At 34.9% G+C, this 10164-nt stretch overlaps 1 protein-coding gene across 1 annotated transcript; it reads left to right on the top strand.

Annotated features, from left to right (window-relative positions):
- The first annotated feature begins 620 nt into the window (after positions 1–620).
- On the top strand, positions 621–4066 carry LOC128160712 (uncharacterized). The gene is made up of 3 exons (XM_052824065.1): positions 621–1110; positions 1987–3901; positions 4036–4066. The coding sequence occupies exons 1-3, from the start codon at positions 621–623 to the stop codon at positions 4064–4066; spliced, it is 2436 nt and encodes an 811-aa protein (XP_052680025.1).
- Positions 4067–10164: the final 6098 nt, after the last annotated feature.

The raw sequence follows: 10164 nt of genomic DNA, 5'->3' as shown, positions 1-10164 counted from the left end.
GTATGTGTATTGTTGTGATGTAAACATATGTTGTATGTATTTCAGAGTAAGGCGCGTAGTAGTTGCCGTAAAATAAATGTATTTATGTAGTACACAAGTATATGAAAGTGAAGTACGTGTACGAGTCTAGTGATTGAGTAAAGTAAAGTATATGTAGTGAAGTAGTAAAGTTATGTACAGCAAAATGTAAGTGTAAATACAGGAAAATGTATTGAGTAGAGTAATGTGCAGTAAAATGCAACTATGAGTAAAATAATGTTATCTGTGTATTTATCATTTCATTTATATTTCAGATCCCTTTTTGTACCTTAATCTCAAGTCTGTTGAAGAATTGGAAATTTATCTGTAAATTATCACCTGAATAAAAGCTACGTAAACCTATTGGACGTTATTATTTTGGAGCCGCAACGCCACCCGGCGACAAATGGTGTCAGAAGTGTGTGGAAACTGGTCAGGGTAATTGTATTAAAGTAAATAAAACAAAGTACAATTGTGTCGCCCATTCTGAAAAGTCAATTTCTGAAAAAAGTGGTAGAAATAAAAAGTTAGTAGATTACATAGAAGTACTGGAGTATTTGTGTCCAAACCAATGTGTTAGTAAAGTATTTGTGTCTTACAAAATGTCTAATATGGATTCAGTACAAGAGTTAATAGCTGCAGGTGAAAGGTTAGGTTACAAAGATGATGGGTTGAAAAAATATGTTAGTGATCAACAGAAATTTCAGAGAGAAGAGAGAGCAGAAATACGTCAAAAGGAAAAAGATGAAAGAGAACATCAACTTATGATGGAACGTTTGTACTACGAAATGAAAATGAAGGAGTTAGAAGAGGAACACGAGTTAGAAATGACAGAGAGAACTGCTAGAGGTAAGGCTGTTGACGCAATGGTTAAGCCCAATCTTCCCAAAATTCCTCCATTCGAAGAGAATAAAGATGAGATCGATAGCTATTTGAGAAGGTTTGAGAGATATGCTACCGCTATGGGTTGGGAAAAATCGTTGTGGTCTACACATTTAAGTGCTCTGTTAAAAGGACGAGCTTTGGATGTCTATGCTCTCATGTCTACAGCAAAAGTCAGTGATTACGATGAGCTCAAAGCAGCTTTACTTCGTAGGTACGATATGACTGAAGATGGTTTCAAGCGGAAATTTCATTCATGCAGACCTGAAGTTGGGGAAACATTTTCTCAGTTCACAGTTAGACTGTCTTCGTATTTAACTCGTTGGATCGAAATGTCGAAAATCGATTGTACTTTTGAATCTCTAGTTGATCTTATGCTTCGTGATCAAATTTTACATGTATGTAATTTTGAATTGTCAGTCTTTCTTAAGCAGAACGTTCCAAAGACAGCTGATGAGATGTGTACACTGGCCGATCAGTTCAGGGAAGCAAGGAATACAAGTGCTATAAACCTATGATCAAAAGTCATTCGGAAACCAGCTGAAGTAAACAAAATACCAGAGAAACCAGCTGAAGTAAACCTTCAACAACCACAGAAGTCAAGGTTTGTTCCAATAAGTAATAAACACGGTCATATAGCACCACAATGCAAATTCAGAAACAGAAATTCTAGTGCATCAGTATATGCGCAGGACGACCAAGACAAACAAGCCACTTGTCAAGCTACTGCAAAGAATTGCGCTGCTCTTATCTACACCCAAAGTCCATCAATTTATACTCAAGTAAGTGACATAACACCTGTCTTAACATCTGCTTGTCACTCTGTGAAAAAACCAATGCCACTCTCAGCGGGTTACGTTGATGGTCAACCAGTAACGTTACTTAGAGATTCTGGTTGTCGGAACATTGTAGTACGGAAAAGTCTTGTTAGAGATGACCACTTTACAGGTAAACAAGAAACTTGTATTCTAGCAGATAGTACAAGGATAGTGGTCCCAGTGGCAAAAGTTATTATTGATTCTCCTTATGCATCTGGTGAATATGAAGTTTGGTGTATGGATAACCCTGTATTTGATTTGATCATAGGTGAAGTAGATAATGCAAGAAAACCACATGATCCAGATCCAGAATGGAAACCAAACACTGTGTCTACTGTGGAGACGCGAAAGCAGGTAAAAGACAAACAGAAAGCATACCCACCACTCAAGGTTCCTGAAATCGTCAAAGAGGAAATCGGTCCTGAGGACATACTGCGAGAACAACAAGCAGATCCTTCGCTAGAAACAGCACGTCAGTATGCAAGAGAAGGTCGAACATCACGTGATGGTAAAGTAAAATGGATTGAAAGGAAAGGTTTACTATACCGTGAATATGAAGGATTAGAAAAAGATAGAGGTAAAACCTATTGTCAGCTCATTGTTCCTGCAAAGTTTCGCCATATTGTAATGAAGTTGGCTCATGAATCAATTATGTCAGGGCACTTAGCAATACAGAGAACGATTTCTAGAATTTTGTCAGAATTCTTTTGGCCAGGTATGCAGTCCGAGATCAAACGGTTCTGTCAATCTTGTGATACCTGTCAAAGGACAGTGTCAAAAGGAAAGGTGAGTAAAGTTCCGTTAGATAGCATGCCTTTGATAGATGTACCTTTCAAAAGAGTTGCAGTCGACATTGTGGGTCCATTACATCCTCCTACTGATAAAGGTAATCGCTTTATTTTAACGTTAGTAGATTACGCTACAAGGTTTCCACAAGCCAAGGCTCTTCCTGGAATAGATACCGAGCGGGTAGCTGAATCTCTTCTCGAAATGTTTTCTTATACAGGCACACCAGAGGAAATCTTGACAGACATGGGAAGTCAGTTTACTTCAGGGCTTATGAAAGAGGTTAGTAGGCTCATTTCATTGAAACAGCTGACCACTACGCCATATCACCCTATGTGTAACGGGCTAGTGGAACGTTTCAACGGTACACTCAAACAAATGCTGAAGCGTATGTGTATAGATAGACCTAAAGATTGGGATAAATATTTACCCACTGTGCTTTTTGCATATCGTGAGGTTCCCCAAGAAAGCCTCGGGTTTGCTCCCTTTGAGTTATTGTATGGCCGTACTGTTCGGGGACCAATGACAATTCTGAAAGAATTGTGGACAAAAGAAATCCAAGATCAGCAGGTAAAGTCTACATACCAATACGTTTTAGATCTCCGAGAGCGGTTAGAATCAACATGGGAGTTAGCGCAGGAGAATCTGAAGAAAGCAACACATAGACATAAAGTGTACTTTGACAAGAAGGCTAGAGTGCGGAATATGAAACCAGGTGAGAAAGTTTTGGTTCTTTTGCCATCTGATAGTAACAAGCTCCTAATGCAGTGGCAAGGTCCATACCAAATAGTGAAAAGATTAGGTAAAGTAGACTATCAGTTAGAAGTAAAGGGCAAAGTAAAGACATATCATGCAAACATGTTGAAGAAATATGTAGAAAGATGTGAACCAGTTGTGGATTGTGTTATGTCAGTTGTAGATTCAGAACAGATTGATGACTCAGATGTTGAGTGTAGTCAAGAAACAGATTTCTTGGAAGTTCAGTCTCGAGAAACACACGTTGATGTAGATGTAAATCCAGAGCTTAGTAGAGAGGAAAAGCAGAAAATGAAAGAACTTCTGTACAGGTATAGTGATGTTTTGTCAGACGTACCAGGGCATACGCATGTACTCGAACATGAGATATGGTCGACAACAGATAGACCTGTAAGAGTAAGTCCAAGACAAATCCCGTTCGCTATGATGGACACTGTTAAAGATGAGGTGAGCAAGATGCTAGAATTTGGGGTCATAGAACCTTCAGATAGTCCCTATTCATCCCCAATAGTCCTTGTGGTCAAGAAAGACTACACTTATCGCTTTTGTGTTGATTTTAGGGCTCTCAATCGTATCACTGTGTTTGACGCTGAACCAATGCCAGATGTCGATGCAATGTTTGCTAAACTATCAGGTCATAAGTATTTTTCTCGGTTAGATTTGTCTAAGGGGTATTGGCAGGTTCCATTGACTCATTCTGCCCGTCCTTTGAGAGCTTTTCAGACTCCTTTAGGTCTTTTCCAGTTCACTAAAATGCCTTTTGGGTTGGTCACAGCACCAGCAACTTTTTGTCGTCTCATGCGTGATGTGTTGCAAAATGTATCAAATGTGGACAATTTCATCGATGATATTTTGATCTTTACTGATACTTTTGATCATCACATGTCTGTGCTTTCTGAGGTGTTACAGCGTCTACGTTCAGCAAATCTCACAGCAAGGCCAACAAAGTGTTCATTGGCGTACCCAAAGCTGGAATGTTTAGGACATATAGTGGGAGACAATAAACTGCACCCTCATCCCGACAAAGTCAAAGCTATTCGAGAGGCAAATCATCCTGCAACGAAAAAACAGTTACGGTCTTTTCTAGGATTGGTAAATTTCTATAGAAAATTTATTCCGAATTTTGCTCAAATTGCACTTCCTTTAACAGATCTCACCCGGAAGTTCTCACCAAGCAAACTTCAGTAGACGGAAGCTCAAGAACTAGCTTTTCAAACTTTAAAATCCTCAATTACCACATCTCCGATTTTGAAATTGCCAGATCTTTCTAAGGTTTTTATAGTGCAGACAGACGCATCGGATAGAGGACTCGGAGCAGTGCTTCTACAGGAAGAAGGTGATCTCAAACTCCCAGTGGCTTACGCTAGTCGCAAAATCAAGACAAGTGAGGAACATTACTCAACCATCGAGAAGGAATGTCTGGGCATCATATGGTCAGTGCAAAAGTTTCATAGATATCTTTATGGAAAAGAGTTCATCTTAGAGACTGATCATTACCCTCTCATGTATCTGAACAAAACAAAGTTAGTGAATTCTAGATTGATGCGCTACATATCGATTCCGCATTATTGCAATTAGAGGAAAAGACAATGTTGGAGCGGACTATTTAAGTCGTCAGACGTGAGTAAGAGTAGAAGTGAGTGTTTCAGTGTAAATAAAATGAGGAAATGAACAGTTTTATCTTGTTTTTTATTTAAAAAAAAAAATACGTAAAAACATAGTTCATGTACATAAATTGTTGTGTATAAAAAAATATATATATTTTTTTTTTTATTAAAGGGGGGAGGTATGTCACAATTTACGTCCATAATTACTTTCCATACATTTTGTGCTACGTTTATAATGTTACTTATTTATTGTTAGAGTTGCTTTCCATAGTTTAAAGTTCACTCGGACGGTTTTACTAGGCGGGTTCTAATCCCGTGCATTTAAGAATTCAGTCTGGGCGTAGCAATTGGAGAGAGCGGACGTTTTCTACCAGCTCCCTCATTTCATCCTACATGTAATGTATAAGTATTTCTGACCAGAGTCCAACTATTCTGGGTAAGTTTGTTTTTATTTTAATGAAACGGATTTAATGCCGTATTTATTCCTAAAATGGCCAGATAATCTTGCTTTATATTTTCCGTGAGTAATTTGGAAGTATTTCGAAGTAATGTGTGATAATGAGTATTTGCTCATACGGAAACTATTAAGTAAAAGTATGTGTATTGTTGTGATGTAAACATATGTTGTATGTATTTCAGAGTAAGGCGCGTAGTAGTTGCCGTAAAATAAATGTATTTATGTAGTTCACAAGTATATGAAAGTGAAGTACGTGTACGAGTCTAGTGATTGAGTAAAGTAAAGTATATGTAGTGAAGTAGTAAAGTTATGTACAGCAAAATGTGCAAAATGTAAGTGTAAATACAGGAAAATGTATTGAGTAGAGTAATGTGCAGTAAAATGCAACTATGAGTAAAACAATGTTATCTGTGTATTTATCATTTCATTTATATTTCAGATCCCTTTTTGTACCTTCATCTCAAGTCTGTTGAAGAATTGGAAATTTATCTGTAAATTATCACCTGAATAAAAGCTACGTAAACCTATTGGACGTTATTATTTTGGAGCCGCAACGCCACCCGGCGACAGTCATAGTGTTTAATTTGAGTTTTACATTCACCAAGTAAATTAAAACTTTGATATTGTTCATTGTAAAATTTCTGGGTGGGTGTATTGTTTACGTCAATAAATTGGCAAATCGCATTTTTTGAATAGAAATATGTAGTAGAAGATCATACAACAGTGTTGGAGTAGATGGTTGACCTTCCTATCACAGGCACCTACATTATTAATTTAATTGAAACGTTTTTTTTTTTTTATTATTAAACTTTATGTTCAAATTATTGAATTGGATAACAGACATAGCCTATGTTTACACTTTCAAACATACAAAGTCAAGAAGAAATCAACTATGGCAATAAGAATATAGTATTACAAGTTTACAGAATATTATTGATAGTATGTGTATATGAGACAGGAGAAACTTGAATATTAAATAATTATCTGAACATTTACCATTTATGATTGTAAGACATATTGTTGGTAGACATGTTCACTCACACCTGCATTAACAAACCTTTCACATTCATTCATACTTTCAGGGATACAATCATAAGAATGAGATTTTTAGGATCCAGCCCATTTGAAAAGAACTGTTTACAGTAAATAAAGGGGAATTATATAATAAGTATATATAACTGTATACTACTAAATAGGTTTAAACAGTATAGCTTAAAAGAATAAAAAGAAAACGCTTGGGAGCTCTTATATAACTATAAACATGGGAAAACAATTTAAAAATGTTTTTATATGAAAAATCACCATGATAAAAGCCTAATTTTAACAAGTGCTTATCTATCAATTGTATGCATGGGTAATCTTAACATATTCAATTATTTACATGCCTTTTCATATATATCATTAATTTGATTAGATCATACATCCTCCGATTGTATATTTAGATGCAAACCTACATTTCTGAATTGTTAACATTTTCGCTGTAGAGAGTAATATACGTTTCTTATTTTGAGAAAATATATTACGTTAGTTGTCTGTGTTTCTAATTTACAGTTAAATAATGGAATTGCATATTTAAAAATAACTATGACTTTGCATATGCAGATAATTGGACGAAGCTCCAATAAGGTTAATTTGGCAAGTTCATAAAAATTTATTGTTAAGTCGTAAAAAAAAATTAAAAGCATGTGTAAATATGTAAATGCTATATATATATATATATATATATATATATATATATATATATATATATATATATATATATATATATATATATATATGTATGTGTGTGTGTGTGTGTGTGTGTGTGTGTGTGTGTGTGTGTGTGTGTGTGTGTTTATAAAGGATAAAATTATTACAACCATTCATTTATTATTTTGTCAGGGAATTTTTCTGACTTTTTCAAATTAAGCACAGGTACCTGGCGTCATATATATATATATATATATATATATATATATATATATATATATATATATATATATTTAACACTGTGCTGGGCAGGATAATTATTCCGGTGCCAAGGTGGCATTTTTGCACCCGCTTAAAATGCAGTTTCGGAAAAATCCATGTATATCAAATGATATATAGACCATTGTCTAGAGAGTGTATAACCACTTTTGTTTTTAGTGTGTTTCACCTGACAGGTTAGATATTTACCTTTAAAAATTATTATCCCATCGGAAAATGATAGTCCATCAGGAGATTTCAAATTACCTTTTCAAATAGGAGTATATAACCACCGACATGTATTACAAACCAACAGATACCCATCAGTACCTTCATTTCAGTTCTTGCCATCCGGGCCATACTAAACGCGCAATTCCATACAACTTAGCAAGGCGTGTATGTACCATAGTTAGCGACAACGAAAAAAGAAACGAACGTTTATATGAATTGAAAGCAAGCCTAATAAAACAATGTTCTCCAGTAGGAATCATAGACGATGGTATCAAAAAGGCCTAAGCACTGAACAGGGAAAATCTTATTAATCCTCCTGAAAATAACACCTCTGATTTAAAGATATTACCACTCGTAACTACGCATAATCCGAATGATATTAATATTATTCCAGTCGTACGTCAACTTAACAACATTCTACAAACTGATGAAAAAATGTCCGAAGTGCTGAAAAAATACAACTTTACCAACAGTAAAAGACAACCAAGGAATCTCCGAAGGATACTTTGCAAGTCTTCTTTTCACGTCAATCTTATTCTGTCAGCAAGTGTAACGATCTCCGCTGTGGAACTTGCCAATATATTAAAGTCAGGAAATCGTTCAAGTTCGGGGACAAGGACTTTATTGTTAATGCGAACATGTCTTGTGCCTCTAAAAATGTTATATACAACATTACGTGTAGCGGATGCAACGAATTTTATATAGTAGAAACTGGAACAACCTTACGCACCCGTATTCGTATACACAAACAACACGTCAATCAACCCGAGTACAGAAACATTAAACTTATTGAACATCTTGATATTTGTGGCCACGGACAATTTTCAGTTTTTCCGTTTTATAAACTTAATACTGACGATGCAATTGAACGAAGGGAAAAAGAAAAACATTTTATAAAGTAACTAAGACCTTCGTTAAATAGTTTGATATAGACTGTTTCATCGTCTTTGATTTTGTTTGACTATATTTACATTCTACTGTGTTTTTCCATTAAATTCCGTGATGTTTAAATGCCTCTAAATGCAACAAGTAGTCAAAGGTCAAATTGACGAGTTTTATTATGACGTCACACACGTTGAACGCTGTAAACTGCAACGTCACAAGCGAAAATCAAAGTTCACGCTTGTGGCTGTTACTGTGGCTCTTCCATTAATATGAACTTACCCTTAGGATAATATAGGAATTTAAGGTATGAATCACATTTGCAGACAAGGCAAAAAGTTAAAAAAATGTAAATATAAGCATTAAATCATGATTTTTTGAAGTATACACTCTCATAACTGCAGCGGTGTGTGCATACAAATTTTCATAACGCGCTAACGCGCGTTACTCAATTCGTATGCACACACCGCTGCAGTTATGAGAGTGTATACTTAAAAAAATCATGATTCAATGCTATAGTATATTACGCTTTGTTATATTCAGTAGTATATTCTCATTAAATAACTCTATATAGACAAATAGTCAATAACTGTAATATTAGCTCGTCCGAAAAATATTGACCGGTCAATATTTTTTTGATATTGACCGGCTAGGAATAATATCTAGAGATCATTCCCTCTATTTCAAATAATCGCCTCTGATTTGTTGATTCGTAAACGATGACGTAAATAACTCTTCGCGACTCCAAAACAAGGTGACGTCATAATAGACAGTCAGTCAAGGCAAGTAAACAACGGACGCGCAATGCGACGGTTTGCTATCATAACGGATATAAGGATTTGCGAATAACTGTGAAGTAAAATCAGGTAGAACATCTGTATTTTAATTCTTACGGTCGGCGGAATATCACCAATGACCGTTTGATGCTGAGAATATTTTGGAAATGAACTTTGCACAAAATTGAATTCGTGATTTCTTTGTTGAGCTGAGAAAATTACGGCGATCTGTTTTCAATTACTTTCTTAAATTTTGGTTTGTTTCTTCATATAACAAAACAAATGTTGACTGTGTTCTCGGGCAACATTGATTATATTAGCCCCCTTGGGACGAAAATATGAATATTTCGTCCCTCGGGGGCTAATATAATCAATGTTGCCCTCAACCCCAGTCAATATTTGTATAATATAACTTTATTCTATGATTGTTTCCTTCAATAAGCATTATGACGTCATAGTATTATTGTTGACGTTATCACTAGGTAACGTAATTACGTCATAGTTTTAACGACTGTAAAACGTCTGAAGGCTTTTAACAATGAAAGCGCTTATGTTTTGCATTTAGTGTTGCTTTTTTCTTTTATTTATTTCTAAAGTGTCGGATCAAAAGATACACGGTTATAAGATGAGATATAAAAAACCACTAAAAATAACCAACGACACGAACAATAAAGTAAAATTGTCAAATTTTCGGGACAACCCGTCCCTTCTTCAAATACAAATACATAAGAAAGAAGAAACTAGCACTAAACTACAAACTAAATAATATATAAAAACTAGATAATGTATAAACACCGGATCAAAACGTTAGGTGTTATATATATATATATATATATATATATATATATATATATATATATATATATATATATATATATATATATATATATATATATATATATATATAAGGAATGAATTCAATATTTTTTAGTTTTATACGATATAAAATGGTTTGGGGCAGTTTACGCTTTATAAACCGCGAAGCGGTTTATAAAAAAGCGTAA

Source organism: Crassostrea angulata, chromosome 8 (assembly GCF_025612915.1).
Source record: "Crassostrea angulata isolate pt1a10 chromosome 8, ASM2561291v2, whole genome shotgun sequence".
Classification (NCBI taxonomy): domain Eukaryota; kingdom Metazoa; phylum Mollusca; class Bivalvia; order Ostreida; family Ostreidae; genus Magallana; species Magallana angulata.
The sequence above is the reverse complement of the archived record's forward strand: the minus strand, read 5'-3'. Positions and strand labels throughout refer to the sequence as shown.